At 43.5% G+C, this 17,939-nt stretch overlaps 3 protein-coding genes across 4 annotated transcripts in view; 2 read left to right on the top strand and 1 right to left on the bottom strand.

Annotated features, from left to right (window-relative positions):
- LOC119373902 (retinoblastoma-like protein 1) overlaps window positions 1-617 on the bottom strand; it is a 41,926-nt gene extending 41,309 nt beyond the window's left edge. The window contains exon 1 of the mRNA XM_037643960.2: window positions 307-617. Within this exon, the coding sequence (XP_037499888.1) occupies window positions 307-491 (185 nt within the window). The 5' untranslated portion in view covers window positions 492-617. The remainder of the gene's footprint in view (window positions 1-306) is intronic.
- Window positions 1-17,939, top strand: part of LOC119374527 (JNK1/MAPK8-associated membrane protein) — a 329,511-nt gene that overhangs the window by 24,567 nt on the left and 287,005 nt on the right. The window lies entirely within an intron of this gene.
- LOC119373903 (rRNA-processing protein FCF1 homolog) lies at window positions 616-12,171 on the top strand. 2 transcript variants are annotated; one of them, XM_037643963.2, is made up of 8 exons: window positions 616-673; window positions 1,199-1,266; window positions 4,434-4,505; window positions 6,604-6,752; window positions 9,259-9,331; window positions 10,075-10,162; window positions 11,562-11,656; window positions 12,067-12,171. In XM_037643963.2, the coding sequence occupies exons 2-8, from the start codon at window positions 1,232-1,234 to the stop codon at window positions 12,113-12,115; spliced, it is 561 nt and encodes a 186-aa protein (XP_037499891.1). In that variant the 5' UTR covers window positions 616-673; window positions 1,199-1,231; the 3' UTR covers window positions 12,116-12,171. The 2 variants fall into 2 exon arrangements, with proteins under 2 accessions (XP_037499891.1, XP_037499890.1); XM_037643962.2 differs by lacking the exon at window positions 616-673 and adding an exon at window positions 898-1,024.

Genomic DNA, 17,939 nt, shown 5'->3' with positions numbered 1-17,939 from the left:
AGCGAAAGCTTTCGTGTCACATGCTAACTACGTCACAGCCAAGCACTGAACACGCGCAATATCGCACACCCAAGTAGCTCATTATTGTCACTACAATTATTAAGGGTTCACCCATGCCTAAACCCATCTTGCTAATTGCAAGCATAGGTGCTGGCAAGTAGCAAGCAGCATAGAAAGAGATTGACGGGTGGGAGTGTGTGTCGCGTCTCTTATACCGGGCCACGCCCTCTCCGTCAAAACGAAAGCTTTCACGTCACAAGCTAACTGCGTCATGGTCGTGAACTGCGCATGCACAGTATCGCACACCTTAGCACGGCCCGTAGATCGTCGCTCGGTGCATTTCTGTGGCCTGCTAGCAGCGCTTGCAGCTTGCTCGCGCACTGGGTGGCTGTCGACATGGGACTTCGGTTGACGGCCTCTCTGTTGTGCATGTCGCTACGGCCCGGCGTCGGGAGCTGAGCCGCCTCCGTCAGCTGCTGGAACAGCACCATGCCTTCGCAGTCGGTCCACCGAAAGCTCTCACTTCAAACTATGACCCGTGTTGGGATCCAAACGTCGCAAAACCTTGTCGCACAGGCGAACGGGTTTCAAAGCTTCCCACTGTGGCAGACAATGAACGTCGCAACTTGGCCAGCCGCGCAACCAACGATCCCTGCGAGCCTCCGAGACTCTAGTACCAGGCTAGATCGAGCATAGAGTTTATGAGATCGAGCAAGCCGTACCTGCAAAAACACTCGTTTCAGTCTTAATTTCAACAAATTAATTTATTGCATTTGTATTTACAACGTTGAGAGTTAATGTATTTGATGATCTCGCGTTTGAGCACAGGAGAAATTTATAAAACAACGATTACCAACGATCCGAATGGTGTCCGCGGTCCAACAACATTGTGCTTCTGTTTTCGCTTTCGCAGCGTGTGTTATGTTGCACATAGTTGCACGTGTACGGCCTCTAACGTGTGAAGTTAAGTCGTTTAGTGTGCAGCTGGCCTATTTTCCCATCCGTCGTTTACAGCAACGATATGGTATGTTCAACAGCGTTACCGCCTGAGCAATGCGTAGCTGTAACAGCTGATAAACTCGGCACAAATGGCGTCTATCCACGAACGGGTAGTCGGTCAATTCATGGCCAGAGGCAATCAGTCGCTTACAACGTTTGCTGCGCATTATACGTCTAATGCTACTTCATTTGTGCGCAGGCCAAGGTGAAAGCGACGCAGAAGGCCGCCAAAATGAAGCGGATGATCAGCTTGCGAGACCAGAGGCTGTGAGTACCGATTGTCACTGGAGGCGCACGCCAGCTGTCATTCCGACGCATCTCGCTCGTTTGACGGCATTTGGCTGTGTTCTAAAGCTGTAGGATGTCTCTGAATGCCGTTTCATGAACTGGAGTTACCGTTGTATGCGAAGAATAACGCTGTATAGACGAGAAGACAAAAACCTGCGCTAATGTTGTTCGTGTGGAGGTCTTCGTGTAGTTCAAAATCCTGCTTTTAAAGGGGCCCTGCAAATCTTCGTCGCCCTGCAAGTAATCGCCGAATGGCCTCAGTAACAGAGCTTATAGCCTCGTGAATCGACTGCCTCAAATTTTTTCTAGAATCCATCAAGCACGAGCGGAGTTACATGGATTTGTCGCACGCTTCAAGCGCTTTCTCGCCTTTCGTACCAGCGAGCTCGCTAAAAGCTATGCAGGGAGTGGGATGACAAGGGGTCAAGAAGATGCGTCCCTTCGTCAGCGCGCGTCATGACCTTGAGCACTCTTTATTTTTTTTATGCGGGGCTTATTTTCAGTGTACACAACAATCGCGAACGCGGGCACATGGCGGCATCTTGCGGCGGCCACGGTAACAATGGAGGTCACAATGCTGAAATCAGCCAACTGCCGTGGACTTGGGTATCTGGGATGCCTTGTCGATGGAAGGACGCATTACAACATGGTCCTCAAGCGTTCAAAACCGGTGGTCAGCCCGAGGAGCCTGAAAAGCTGCGACTCAAACTGTCGTCCTTGGTCGGGGGTTACGCGGCGGGGGTCACCGAAACGAGCAATCAAGCCGGTGAAGAAGGCCGAGGCGACGTCTTCCGCGGCGATTCCCTCGAGAGGCCATGCCTTGGGCCATCGAGTGTACCGGTCGATGGCGGTGAGGCAGTAGCGATAGGGTCCAGCCGGGGGAAAGGTTCCTATGATGTCGAGGTGGACGTGCTCATACCGACCGGAGGGCTGAGGGAATGTTCCGAGTGGTGACGTCACATGCCTGGTGACTTTAGCACGTTGGCATTGAATGCAGGATCGTGCCCAGGTGCGACAATCCCGCTGCATAGAGGGCCAGACATAGCAGTCAGCCACGAGGCGTGTAGAGGCTTGTATGCTGGGATGGCTGAGGTTGTGGAGCTGGTTGAAAAGACCACGGCGATGGGACAGGGGCACATAGGGCCTGCTTCGGTTCTATCGACATGTCGCAACAGATTGTGGTTGTCGACCTTGGAATGGGGACTTGTGGCAGCTGTAGTGAGGACCTGCCCTTGAGAAGTTCCTGCAGTTCGGCATCCATAGTCTGAGCCTCAGCGAGGACGTCCGCTGTTATCTGCGAACATAACGACTGTTTATTAGCGTAGTAGCAGTAGCGGTGAGCATATCGACACTGTGCTCAAACGGTTAGCGAAGGAATGATAACTTCCGAGCTTGGCAGCTTGGGTTTATAGCCACCGTCGCTGATGTAAGCCTCCGGTGACGCTGCGGTGGCGCTGTCCCTTATTGGAGGCGTGGTGCAGCATGCAGCCGTGTCACGCCGGGCTAGCTAGAGACAAGGCGGAGGCTGCGCTGGTTTGTGCGCAATGTGTCACCTCTATATAGCACAGTAATTTGGGTATGTGGCATCGTTTGTAGAGAGAAGAGGGAGCAATTTCTAGCTGACTTCGAGAATTAATTGTAAATTACAGGCCGTGTGCTGCGCTACAATATTTGGCTCACATGTTCTCAGGAGCCTCGACTACTGATCGGCAGCATTTTCTGACCATGCTGGAAAAGTATTGCACAGGCCCCTTTAAAGGGAAGCTGAAACACTTAAAAAAAAAAGACTTTGGAGTGGGTAATCACATTTCGATGCCTGCTGAATTCTAAAACCGATTTCAGAGTTCTCAAAAACGAACGCAAACAGCAATCTTTTGGCAAAAAACAGCGGTGGCAGCTGCAGGGATTCTTGAGATGCTGAGTGAACGCGGTGCTGTCATCTTCGGTCTGGCTTAAAGGGGTCATGAACCACTTTTCCAAGTAATGATCTAATGGCCTCAGTATCGGAGTGTACTGCCTCCCGAATCGATTGCCGCAAAAATTTCTCGAATCCGTCAAGAATCAGCGGAGTTACGGGGGTTTGGCGCAAGCTCCCAGCGCTTTCTCTCTTTTCTCGTGCCGACGAGCGCACTGGAAGCTAGACAGAGAGGGATGGCATGGGGGAAAGAAGTTACGCCAGCGCGCGTCATGAAACGCGATCGCTCTCCCGCTGTGATTCGCTTGCGCGAGTGCGGCTACCGTGTACTGAGGAGTGCGGCGCCGGCAAGTGGTGGCACCCCGCGGCAAGAAGCGCATCTGATCCGAACGCCGCTCTCGATTTACGTCGGCTATCGGCCAATAAGCATGCTATGTCTCTTGCGACGTACAGCGGACAGACGCCCCGCCCACCGACGAGAGTGAGAACCGGCCTCTGTTTGAAAAGAGGGTGCCTGGGGAAACGGCAACTTCGCGCTCCGCTTGTGGCCATTACGCGGCGCGCACGACTGTAATATTTGGCAGAGCAGTTCATAGCCGTGTCAGCTTTCCGCAGGATGTGTTTTTTCAATCAGCCCAAGGGGTGCTTCATGACCCCTTTAATGCTGCTCCTCTACCGCAAAACCTGAACAAGTGCATAGCACGGGCAACCCAGTGATTCCCTTAGCAATCGCGCACTTGCCACAGCGGTGGCGCCATCTCTTGCGTCGCACAGGTATCAGCCGGATGTTACAGAAGCGTTTTCACGATTTTAGGTAAATTATTGCAATTAGTTCTTGGTTATTTCTGTACTTTATATTATTTTAGGCCTTGTTAGATTATTTTGCAGGGGTTTTGAGCATTGTTAGCCTTGTTTTATGCCTGTATTGACCACTGCGTGACCATGCAACATGAGAGGGTAGATGGACGGCAAGCCGGGCCCCTAAAGTGCTATGCATTTGAAAGAAAACGCTGTTCGCTCTGATCCTACACTCCTGTCATGAGGCTATAGATCTGCTCCAGTGCATACGAGCATCAAGCAAGTTGTATGTAATGCCCCTTAAAGTGGTTTGTTTATTGCGCACGCTGTGCCACACTTTTCGAAACCACGGAGTGAGTCAGAAATGCCTGTCAGCTACGCGTGCAGATGCTCTTCTCACTGTTGATCCACTGGCTTCTCTGCACTCTTACAGAAAAGAAAAGGATCGTCTTCCACCGAAGAAGAAGAAAAAGGAAGATCCTCATGCCATCAAAGTTTCCGAGGCGTAAGCAGTCTTTCTTTGCTTTTTGCATTTCTTCATATATGTGTGGTGGTAGTGCTCAGAGTCATTCACTTGCCGATTGCATAAGTTTGCAACTTGTGTACTCTTTGTCTATGCAGCAAAACCCCGTGATAATACCAATCTGCGAGCCCACCATGGGCCACATAATTAATCATCCAAATGTAGTAATTGGTTAAAAGCAGGAGTGTTCGTCAGTTTATCGGGCTAGATTTCGTGCACACAGATGAAAGGACGTACTAGGCGACTACACAAACACAGGACGTCAAGCCCGAGCTGTCAACTGTTGATTTTTTTCAGAAATTGAGGAATATATATACGCGGCCTCATTGTGTGCACAACGATAACGTGCATGTTAAGAGAAGCAACATTTAATGGTACAAAATTCAATCACTTCTTTTTTTTTCTTTGGTTGCCGGACTTATGCACTGTCAGTGCCCTATCGAAAATTATATCACACTTTCACCTATATGTAGTGCAGTGATGTCCCAGAGCGTGCAACAGACTGCAGTTTTGTTGGTGTAGGTGCTGCCTGTCATTTAAACAGCTTTTGTCTATGTAATCAGGGCTGCATAACCAGGGTACCTCACATACCACATCCAAGCTCGTTCAACAAATAATTCAATGTGTTACGTACCACACATGTCAACATTATTTTTTTTTTGTTCTCTCCAATTACTTTTGCATTCATTCACTTTTACGTTTACATGCTATTCATTTGATTGCTGTGCCTTTTTTTAAAAATAATCATGACTGCTACCGTGTCCTTTATGATATACCGCGCATTGACAACACTTCTGAATGACGTGCTTGTTTGTTTCTTGCTTTTTTTTTTCTCGCTGTTTTAGCAGCTAAATGATATGCTGAACATTTAATGCATACAGCTTTCAATTTGCGAGAAACATAAAAAGCTTATTGATACAAGTTTTTATGAGCCATATTTGTACGTTACACCACTGCCAAGTACTGCATGGTTAGCGTGAAATACATAATAAAGCACACAAGTAAAGTGCTAAAGTTTAGCTTTCCTGGGCCTGAGAAAACCAACCAGATGTGACACTTTGCAGCAACCTTTTCCAGTCGATGTGATGCTTAGTGCAATATTATACAGTGTCACACAAACGGCATCTGATTATTGTGAGGTTTGATGCCTGAGCGGTCTCCTTGCTCCTGGAAGAATTAAAGCAAATGTATAGAAAAGCAAATGGGGAGAACAGCAAAAAAGAATGTCGCCATACACAGTAGAAAACACGTCACGTGTCACAAGCTCTTTCGTGTGACAGCATTTTGCACGTGTAGTTTCTCTTTGACCACAAAGCAGCGTTCGTAATTTCTCATCTGATGTGAAAGTTCTCAAAGCAGGTCACACTGGTTTTCATTTACTATTGGAGTTCCATCAGGTTACACACTGTTTGGCTTGGTACTCTTTCAGACAGCATGTAGGCATTGTGTATCTGCTATTTCAGATAGTTTATAACTTATGCAACTAACGTGAGGGTTTGATTCATAGCATTCGTTGTACACCTATAGCTACTGACAGCTTCATTATAAACCAACAATATTAACGGAGCAACGTATCAAATGTCGAAGGAGGAGAAAACTTTATTAAAGAGAAATTTTAGGGGTTTGTAGATGGCTGCTTGTCTGCAGCAACCTCTTCTGCCCAGGCAATGATTACTTTTTGTTGTTTTTTTGGGAAACAGTGTTAGAGTCTTCCACGTCATTTCTGAGGGAGTTGGCAGAAGCTCTGCGGGTGGGGGAAGGCCCTCGCATTCCCAGAGAATGTGGCTTTGGTTCGCTATGCCATTTTTATCACGATTTTTGCGTATTCGGACAGCCTTGCCACCTGTGAAGATCGCTAAGCGATGAGGAAACCTTGCTGCAAACAAACTGGGATGAAATAACACCAGTTTCAGATTGTTGGTTGATCCTCCCGAGTTGTGAACAGCGCAGGACAGAGAGAGCAGGCACATTTTGCTGCGTCAACCTTTCTCCATACTTATGTGCTGTGCTGTCTGAAGTTTTGGATGAAATGTACAGTAATAGGGCGCCTGACATGTCCGCACGTTTCTTGCATCCAAAGGCCGCACTACTCCTCGGCACTGTTCTTCAAGTACAACACACAACTGGGACCTCCATTCCGGATCCTCATCGACACAAACTTCATCAACTTTGCCATCAAAAACAAGCTGGATGTCATCCAGTCAATGATGGACTGCCTGTATGCCAAATGTAAGTTAGCAATTAGCATGCGGCACAGAATTGTGTGAATAACAATTTTAAAATCATCCTAAAGCACTACATATTTAAGTTAAGAGATGGTAGTCTTGTAAAGTAACTTGTTAGTCACTACTACCTAGTTACTTCCTTGGGTAAATTCTAAATGTAGCATGTCACCTTCTTTATTCTACTAAATTGTACCATTATTTGGTTACAGTTACTAAAGTGCTAATGGTTGCATCTCACAAGTAATGACGTTTGAGCACTGAAAGGAAAAGCTGAGGAAACTAATGCTGATATGCGTACTTGTCATAGAAATTGGCAATATCATCTTGCCATGTATATAAAGCTGTGACCACATGCTTTTTACGTTGTACCTTATGTTTTTAACATGTAACTGGAACCTTCTACCTCTCTTCCTATTTTCTGTCTAATAAAATGCATTTTGTCTGTAACGTCTTAATTGCTGTTCCCATAGTAACAGAAAAAACAAGGCTGTTATACCTCTGTCACATGGTGCATGTAATCACATTCGTGGCTGATGTGATGAGGTGGTACTAATGCCATTTTTGTTACATACCAAGTGACATTCACAGCTAATGGAATTTGCCCATTGAATGCATTGAATGCACGCGTGGCATGTGTAACCTCAACAACATGGCCTTGGAAAAAATTACAAAATCAAAAGTACCTCCCTCTGTCCTCATCTTTTTTGTGTGGTCAAAAAGTCATTGTTAAGGTTTTTATTAATGGCTGCTGGTAACTTTTCGATAAATTTTTAACATAGAACATGATAGTTGAAGCAATTTTTGCAACTATATATTCTTGTTCCTGGGCTCCAAATTGATGCAAGCGTTTCCTGTCGACCACGCTTACAAATGCTCATCTGTTCAGTCTTTTTTTTCAATTTCTCCATGCTGTTTCGGTGAAGTGGGGCCACAGTAGCAAGGCTGGAATTTCGCACGTGATATCTATCTGCCAGCCATGAAGCAAACTCTGATGTTTCGTCAGAGGTTAATAATAGGAAGCAAAAAGCACACAGCATTAACGACAAACATCGACATCAATTACGAATGCGATTTTGTATACCCGTGCAGACCAGGAACGCCAAAGTGCTACAACATTCAAAATGACTGTCATTTACTATGAATGGCATTACATGTGCTGCATGGCAGGTGTATTACTTTTTCACCACAACTGAAACAAGTTGCATTGTTGAAAGCCGTAACTATATCTTTTAACGCTGTTGCTTGCCCATGACTGAGAGGAGCCCATAGCCAGTCCTCCTTGTAGATATTCAATCTCAACTAATTTGATGTTTCGTTTCACAGCAGAGCTTTTCGTTCTGCTGGTTCGCGTTACCGGAATACAGTGATCATCATGAACTGCCTCTAGCTTATGTGGCATCTCGCTTCGCCTAGCACCTGGCCATGTTAATTAGAAACATGATGGTATCATGCTAATTAAGACCTTGCTAATTAAATGTTGTTAATTAGGACTTGCTAATTAAGACCCTTCGAGTTAAGACTTCCTAATAGGACTTTGCTTATAATCTAGGTCGGCCACCAGCTCCAATGTTGTCTAGCCTTGCACCACTAGTGCAAGATGCCCACATTTTTTAAAGGACCAGTAAACAACCCCGCGGTCCAAAATTTCTGATGGAGAAATAACTGCCCACTCGTACAATGTGAACACGTTGCCGCAAGAACTTCTCAGATAAGTGCTGTTATTATAGAGCAACCCGCTTCAGCTGGTTTCAATTTCTTGCCCAGCCTTGCCACCCTTCTCAGCAACGGAGAAGGGTAGGCGTGTCCCTTTATCGTGGCTGCGCCCACTTCGGCAGTGTAACACGACGTCAGCGATCACGTCATCGGCACGCAGCTAACAAGCGAGCAAGGCTTCCTCCACAAGTCGCTTGTGTCATAGCGGCGCAGGGAGGAAGCGCGGTGCAAGGAGTTGAGGCACTGGCGAGGTATGCAGCCTTCCCCTTACGGTAAAGTTGCGAGGCGCCTCTGCATCTCACAGGCTTTTGTTCTGGCAATACTGTTTGCCCGGTAGTCTCGGATCTCTTCCAAAATGACAGAGGGCAGCACAGGAAAATGAAAATGCAGACTGCGCTGCCAAAACTGCATCGCTGCAGGGCCAAGGTGCCGCTTCGTTGTGCGAAAGACCAATCGATGAAGTCGGTGCTGTGTAATATTGCCCATGGGCAAGATTACGTCACCTCATGTACGAGTAGTATTGGACAGGCACTGGAGAGGGCCGTGGGAATTGTTTTTCGAAATGAAGCGGCTGCGCGGTGCGTATCGCTGTGATAATCACAAAATGTGATTGCCGCCGCTTTCTGCATGGACTAGCGAGCTTGTTTGTGAGGTGTAAAAAAAAAAACAAAGTCGGAGCCTGTTCACTGGCCCTCTAAGTTTTCATTTAATGTCATTTGCTGACACATGATAACCATTTGAAAGGAAAAGTTCAGTGTGCTAGTTCACTCATGCTGAAATGTTGTCCATCCTGACAGGCATCCCGTACGTGACTGACTGTGTCATTGGTGAACTGGAGAAGCTGGGAAGCAAGTACAGGGTTGCTCTTAGGTACGTGGTGCACCTCGTGTGCATTAAGAAAATGTTTGGGCAGCAGTAATGTTGCACGTTTCATCCTGCAGAGAAATGCATGACCTAAAAGTATGCTTTTCCATACGCTTCCTATGACTTAGCAAAGATGGTCGACATTGGGCTAGAATCAGTATTAAAGTAACACTGTGTGGACCAAAAATATCAACACTCCTACTAGTTTCATTCTGTTCAATGTTTCAAAAGGCATCCCTTTTGCTTTAGTAGTTCTGTAAGCAGTGTTGAGGCCATTTTGGAAAAGGCTACTTGGGGATGTGGGAAAATGTAAGTTATGGAATTTTGAATGTGGTCCTTTCTAACTGAAAAAATAAATATGTCGTTCCTTCCTTTAAATAAAGAAATATTTGGGTTAATTGGAACCAGGAGTACCTGCAAAGCTTTTTGTCACAGCCACATGAAGCTAACAAATTAATGACGCCGAGGAAAGCGTTGGGGAAGGTACTTGTAGCTTTAATGGAAGTGTAAAAATACTAAGCTGAAGATATGAAAATGGAAGGGCGAAAAACTCAGAGTCCCTTACACATTCACTTAAGATGGCTCGAAGTCAAGAGCCATCTGGTGTGGCTATTTTACCGGGCACTTTACATCACGCTGTCAAATTTTTCACCTGTACTGCTGCCCAGAGGTGTGTGCTTGCGTAATGCTTGTTGCAGGTGTGTTTGTGAAAAAGAGTCGTTTCCGATGTCGTTCTTTTGTCCTTACAGGATAGCCAAGGACCCAAGGTTCGTGCGACTTCCCTGTATGCACCGAGGCACGTACGCTGACGACTGCCTCGTGGAGAGAGTCACTCAGGTGCGTTCTTTGCCCTCGGCAACAGCCAGAATGCCGTGAAGAAGAGACCTCACGCATTTGTGCTTGAAGCATGTGTTCGCCTTGCCGTGTCGCGCATACTCAATACCAGGAGAATCATTTGCCCTCATTGCATCTGAAGTTTGTGCAGAATCAGGAAATAAGGTTAAAGGTACGCTAAAGAGAAAACCAATTTTTCTCGTGTTAGTAAATTACTCTTTCACACTACCAAAATCACCACGCTTACCGCAAGAAGACACTTCATAAGCGAGAAAGCACGCAAAAAGAAAATACAAGTGGCGCTGCCACTTTGACGTCATAGCTTTCGACAGCATCTACTAGGGCCTAAGTCATTCCTAATAGGCAAAAATCAAGTACATTGTCCTCTAAGGAGGCCAGAGACCTAGCATACCAAGTTTCAGAAAATTTCGTTGAGCCAATGTCACCAAAATACGAAAAATGCACTTTGAAATCCGTGATGTCAGGTGTGGCCATTTCGGCACAAAGTTTAAAAATGAAACTTTGAGCTTGATTTTTTCCTGTATTGCTAAACTATGGTAGTGAAATTAACAACATTAGAGTTCTCAGAGCACAGTTTATCAATCTAAACCTATTCATTCTTTCACTTTAGTGTCATTCAATGAGAACGATTGCAGTGACAAAAAAAATTTTCTCGGGGTCTAGGCACACATTTTGCGATTATATTTTGCACATGTGAAGTTCACCAGGCAAGAACTTTAGTGAAGCTATCTAATTAGGCTGCAGAAGAGTTGAGATCTGGGCCAGTTGGTTCATGATACTTGACGAAAGCCAGCAAAAGAACGGGACACGAGAAAGAGGCAGACACACACACTACATTAGGAAAAGCGGAGATAGATGTGTATAAGCACACCGTCAATTTGCCTCATTGACAAGGAATTTAGTGTGTTGCAACGATGGCAAGAAAGATGATTGTGTAATCTCTTTCACCGGGTGACGTTGTAGGTGATACAGACGTGCTGCACATGCGTTGTGAGGTTTCTTGGTTGAATGTTTTTCTTCAATAAAGTCACAGTTGTTAGTTCCAGCTGTGTGTGTGTGTGTCTGCCTCTTTCTCGTGTCCCGTTCTTTTGCTGGCTTCGTCAAGTATCTAATTAGGGCTGGACGGCTAGGCCTCCTCGAGATATTTCTGTTTCACAATATTCTGACTCAAACAACGTACATTCATTGGTCCCCAGGTCGCTCACGTCAAGTGCAAGTGCAGATTTGAGAAAAAAAGCTATTGCACGCTTGTGGTCAAATCCTTGACAAACTTTAGCAATGTGTGTGCGGCCTTTACGTCACTCACTGGCACTGTTTGTTGCATGAACACCATTGCATTTGCGGTAGTGTCAGTTGCAAGTTCTTTTCCCTCTTCCACCAGCACAAGTGCTACATCGTGGCTACGTGCGACAAGGACCTGAAACGACGGATACGCAAAGTGCCCGGTGTGCCCATCATGTATATATACCAGAGGCGGTGAGTACAGCGCGGCACGCTTATTGCAGCGTTTATGTAAATGTAATGCAGTCTATTTGTCCATGTGTGTTTCGTGCATGCTTTGTCATTTTTTGAAAACACTTCACTCTGTATCTGTACCTGTAGTCACATAAGATGCGAGATTATTGCAGGAGCCAAACAGATTTTCAGACGTGTTCCCAAAGTGACCAGGGTGGAGATAATTTTGCACTTTCACCCAAGTCCTATTCCATTTTGCAATTTTATCAGTGATCCAAGGTGCATTTTGTCTAAATTATCACCGTGATCACTTAGTGATAAGAGAGAAATTTGAATTGAGCACAGAATTAATCCATACATTATACTGACACAGCTGCTGCCTTCAGCCTTTTTTCTAACCATTAATGTTGTCATTTTTCTGTATGTTTCAGGTTTTCTATTGAACGAATGCCAGATGCATACGGTGCTCCCAAAGTGTAGAGTGGCTCAGAAGAGATCTGTTTTGTGGCTTGTAATAATAAAACACCATCTGAGACTATGTTCAGCTTTTCATTTATTCTGCACTGTTGTGGTCAGAACAGGAAGCACCAAATTCAGCAGATACACACACGCACAATCCAAGTGCATAAAGAAGCAAGGCAAGCCACTGCTGATACAGTTACACTCAAACCTCGTTATAACGAAAACGGATATAACGAATTATCGGTTATAACGAAGTAAATGAAGAACAGTCGTCATAGCTACAGTGTTACAAATAAACGTTTATAACGAATTTTCGGATATAACGAAGTTACTTTCGTGGCAGGTGCAACTTTGTTATAATGAGGTTTGAGTGTATGTGCTTGGTGAAACACTTCCCTAAGGGCCTTTTTTTTATAGCTTTTCTGTGCAAGTTAGGGGCATGCAAATATTCGACTCAACAATTTGCTTTTCGAAGTTGAATACAATTTGTGTTTCTTTTGAGTACCATAAGGGCCATTTGTTGCAGTTCATAGGGACAGCCAATGCAAATGGGAATTTTTTGGTTGTACAACAGCTGAAAAGCCACAGTTCTTGTGCACAAGCACCGGTTACTGAATGAGTGTGTGGAGATCACTTCATTATAGTATAGTTCTTAGCAGGCTTGTGCAAATATCAATGTTTTGGTTCAAAGTGAGGCTTAACAAAATAGTTCGACTTCTGGGATTTGCAAGAAACCTGGATATTTAGAATCTTTAAAGTTGGTGCTTTAAAATGGTAATCTATCCAGTGATTTTATTTTCCCAGCTTTGTTATTCAGGTAACTGTATGTCATCATTTCTGCAGGCTATGCACACATTTTTTTCCTATTTGTGGTATGCCATAAATTGGGGTGCACGTCATATGCGGTTAAATATGTAAAATTTACCGCACTTCGCTCATATAATTTGCTCCAATACTTCTTTAAAAATTAATTCTACTGGCGGGCTTTCAGGTGTGGCTTCACGGCAGCGCAAGTCTTGCTACCGTGACGCCGCCTTTTCAGGAGGATGGTACGCAGGAAAAATGGTATATTAGTGTTTTTTTTCAAATGCTTAAAAACTTATTCTAAAATTCAAGCTGAAGAGAATATCAAATATGATAATAGTCATTCAAATATTCACCAAAGCTTAGTTCCTATTTAATAAGAATGTACCCCCTCGGGCACCCTCTGCATTTGTTGTCTCGAGTTAAGGAAAATGGTTTGTTATTTGAACAACCTCGCCATGATTAGATTTCTTTGAAATGGTGTGGCACTTACACTTTGCTTTTTCAACAAGCAAAACACTCCGCTCAAGTAAGTGGTGGTGTGCTGTTTTTTTGTTCCACTACTAGCATCATGATTGGTGCATGATATAATTCGCTGTCATTTCCTTTATATTTCATTCCAATGTTTTTAATGATGAAAGTTTTCTCTTATATACAACTTTTGTCTATTTTACGTCATGTTAATGGCATTGATTAAATCAAGTAATGTACATAAATGAGCCTGCAAGAGGGTGTTGTACAAGGATTGTTTAATTGGTGCACAGTGAAGTGGTACAAGCAGCTAGTTAGCACCTAGTCTTTTCGTCTCACAACCCACAGTTCTGCCATTATTTGTGTGCCTTCGTAAACAATAATTTTTTTGTTCAACACACTATGTAGCTTCTATACTTAAAAGGTTTTCAAATTTACACGTCACTGTTTGAAGGCTGTTCTCTTCGAAGTATGTATGTACCATTTGATTGCAAAACTTAACACTCCTCCTGTAAATGTGTTACAACCTCAATACGATTTAATCTTAACTTTTGTTTTAATCCTCACTCTTAGCTCCATCAATTGCCAACTATTATACCAAAAGCACAACTCTTGCATAGAGAAGATTCTTGATAAGTGAGAAGTTGCTCCATCAATTGCCAACTGAAATGCCTTCACAATACCCAAAGCACAATTCTTGCTGAGAGAGAATTCTTGTGAGAAGTTGCTCCGTCAATTGCGAACTGAAATGTCTTTACAATACCAAAAGCACAACTCTTGCCGAGAGAAGGTTCTTGATAAGTGAGAAGTTGCTCTATCGATTGCCACTGAAATGCCTTTACAATACCAAAAGCACAACTCTTGCTGAGAGAAGATTCTTGATAAGTGAGAAGTTGCTCCATCAATTGCCAACTGAAATGCCTTCACAATACCCAAAGCACAATTCTTGCTGAGAGAGAATTCTTGTGAGAAGTTGCTCCGTCAATTGCGAACTGAAATGTCTTTACAATACCAAAAGCACAACTCTTGCCGAGAGAAGGTTCTTGATAAGTGAGAAGTTGCTCTATCGATTGCCACTGAAATGCCTTTACAATACCAAAAGCACAACTCTTGCTGAGAGAAGATTCTTGATAAGTGAGAAGTTGCTCCATCAATTGCCAACTGAAATGCCTTCACAATACCCAAAGCACAATTCTTGCTGAGAGAGAATTCTTGTGAGAAGTTGCTCCGTCAATTGCGAACTGAAATGTCTTTACAATACCAAAAGCACAACTCTTGCCGAGAGAAGGTTCTTGATAAGTGAGAAGTTGCTCTATCGATTGCCACTGAAATGCCTTTACAATACCAAAAGCACAACTCTTGCATAGAGAAGATTCTTGATAAGTGAGAAGTTGCTCCATCAATTGCCAACTGAAATGCCTTCACAATACCCAAAGCACAATTCTTGCTGAGAGAGAATTCTTGTGAGAAGTTGCTCCGTCAATTGCGAACTGAAATGTCTTTACAATACCAAAAGCACAACTCTTGCATAGAGAAGATTCTTGATAAGTGAGGAGTTGCTCCATCAATTGCCAACTGAAATGCCTTCACAATACCCAAAGCACAATTCTTGCTGAGAGAGAATTCTTGTGAGAAGTTGCTCCGTCAATTGCGAACTGAAATGTCTTTACAATACCAAAAGCACAACTCTTGCCGAGAGAAGGTTCTTGATAAGTGAGAAGTTGCTCTATCGATTGCCACTGAAATGCCTTTACAATACCAAAAGCACAACTCTTGCTGAGAGAAGATTCTTGATAAGTGAGAAGTTGCTCCATCAATTGCCAACTGAAATGCCTTCACAATACCCAAAGCACAATTCTTGCTGAGAGAGAATTCTTGTGAGAAGTTGCTCCGTCAATTGCGAACTGAAATGTCTTTACAATACCAAAAGCACAACTCTTGCCGAGAGAAGGTTCTTGATAAGTGAGAAGTTGCTCTATCGATTGCCACTGAAATGCCTTTACAATACCAAAAGCACAACTCTTGCTGAGAGAAGATTCTTGATAAGTGAGAAGTTGCTCCATCAATTGCCAACTGAAATGCCTTCACAATACCCAAAGCACAATTCTTGCTGAGAGAGAATTCTTGTGAGAAGTTGCTCCGTCAATTGTGAACTGAAATGTCTTTACAATACCAAAAGCACAACTCTTGCCGAGAGAAGGTTCTTGATAAGTGAGAAGTTGCTCTATCGATTGCCACTGAAATGCCTTTACAATACCAAAAGCACAACTCTTGCTGAGAGAAGATTCTTGATAAGTGAGAAGTTGCTCTATCGATTGCCACTGAAATGCCTTTACAATACCAAAAGCAGAACTCTTGCTGTGAGAACACTCTTGATAAGTGAAAAGTTGCTCTATAATTTGCCAACTGAAATGCCTTTACAATACCAAAAGCTCAACTCTTGCTGAGAGAAGGTTCTTGATAAGTGAGAATTTGCTCTATCGATTGCCAACTCAAATGCCTTTACAATACCAAAAGCACAACTCTTGCTGTGAGAACATTCTTGATAAGTGAGAAGTTGCTCCATCAATTGCCAACTGAAATGCCTTTACAATACCCAAAGCACAACTCTTGCTGTGAGAAGATTCTTGATAAGTGAGAAGTTGCTCCATCAATTGACAAATGAAATGCCTTTACAATACCAAAAGCACAACTCTTGCTGTGAGAATATTCTTGATAAGTGAGAAGTTGCTCCATCAATTGCCGCCTGAAATGCCTTTACAATACCAAAAGCACAACTCTTGCTGAGAGAAGATTCTTGATAAGTGAGAAGTTGCTCTATCAATTGCCAACTCAAATGCCTTTACAATACCAAAAGCACAACTCTTGCTGAGAGAGAATTCTTGTGAGAAGTTGCTCCGTCAATTGCGAACTGAAATGCCTTTACAATACCAAAAGCACAACTCTTGCCGAGAGAAGGTTCTTGATAAGTGAGAAGTTGCTCTATAATTTGCCAACTGAAATGCCTTTACAATACCAAAAGCACAACTCTTGCTGAGAGAAGATTCTTGATAAGTGAGAAGTTGCTCTATCAATTGCCAACTCAAATGCCTTTACAATACCAAAAGCACAACTCTTGCTGTGAGAACATTCTTGATAAGTGAGAAGTTGCTCCATCAATTGCCAACTGAAATGCCTTTACAATACCCAAAGCACAACTCTTGCTGTGAGAGGATTCTTGATAAGTGAGAAGTTGCTCCATCAATTGACAAATGAAATGCTTTTACAATACCAAAAGCACAACTCTTGCTGTGAGAATATTCTTGATAAGTGAGAAGTTGCTCTATCAATTGCCAACTGAAATGCCTTTACAATACCAAAAGCACAACTCTTGCTGAGAGAGAATTCTTGTGAGAAGTTGCTCCGTCAATTGCGAACTGAAATGCCTTTACAATACCAAAAGCAGAACTCTTGCCGAGAGAAGGTTCTTGATAAGTGAGAAGTTGCTCTATAATTTGCCAACTGAAATGCCTTTACAATACCAAAAGCACAACTCTTGCTGAGAGAAGATTCTTGATAAGTGAGAAGTTGCTCTATCAATTGCCAACTCAAATGCCTTTACAATACCAAAAGCACAACTCTTGCTGTGAGAAGATTCTTGATAAGTGAGAAGTTGCTCCATCAATTGCCGCCTGAAATGCCTTTACAATACCAAAAGCACAACTCTTGCTGAGAGAAGATTCTTGATAAGTGAGAAGTTGCTCTATCAATTGCCAACTGAAATGCCTTTACAATACCAAAAGCAGAACTCTTGCCGAGAGAAGGTTCTTGATAAGTGAGAAGTTGCTCTATAATTTGCCAACTGAAATGCCTTTACAATACCAAAAGCACAACTCTTGCTGAGAGAAGATTCTTGATAAGTGAGAAGTTGCTCTATCAATTGCCAACTCAAATGCCTTTACAATACCAAAAGCACAACTCTTGCTGTGAGAAGATTCTTGATAAGTGAGAAGTTGCTCCATCAATTGACAAATGAAATGCCTTTACAATACCAAAAGCACAACTCTTGCTGTGAGAATATTCTTGATAAGTGAGAAGTTGCTCCATCAATTGCCGCCTGAAATGCCTTTACAATACCAAAAGCACAACTCTTGCTGAGAGAAGATTCTTGATAAGTGAGAAGTTGCTCTATCAATTGCCAACTGAAATGCCTTTACAATACCAAAAGCACAACTCTTGCTGTGAGAATATTCTTGATAAGTGAGAAGTTGCTCCATCAATTGCCGCCTGAAATGCCTTTACAATACCAAAAGCACAACTCTTGCTGAGAGAAGATTCTTGATAAGTGAGAAGTTGCTCTATCAATTGCCAACTGAAATGCCTTTACAATACCAAAAGCACAACTCTTGCTGAGAGAGAATTCTTGTGAGAAGTTGCTCCGTCAATTGCGAACTGAAATGCCTTTACAATACCAAAAGCACAACTCTTGCTGAGAGAAGATTCTTGATAAGTGAGAAGTTGCTCCATCAATTGCCAACTGAAATGCCTTTACAATACCCAAAGCACAACTCTTGCTGTGAGAAGATTC

This window comes from Rhipicephalus sanguineus, chromosome 11 (genome assembly GCF_013339695.2).
Source record: "Rhipicephalus sanguineus isolate Rsan-2018 chromosome 11, BIME_Rsan_1.4, whole genome shotgun sequence".
In the NCBI taxonomy this organism is placed as follows: domain Eukaryota; kingdom Metazoa; phylum Arthropoda; class Arachnida; order Ixodida; family Ixodidae; genus Rhipicephalus; species Rhipicephalus sanguineus.
The sequence above is the reverse complement of the archived record's forward strand: the minus strand, read 5'-3'. Positions and strand labels throughout refer to the sequence as shown.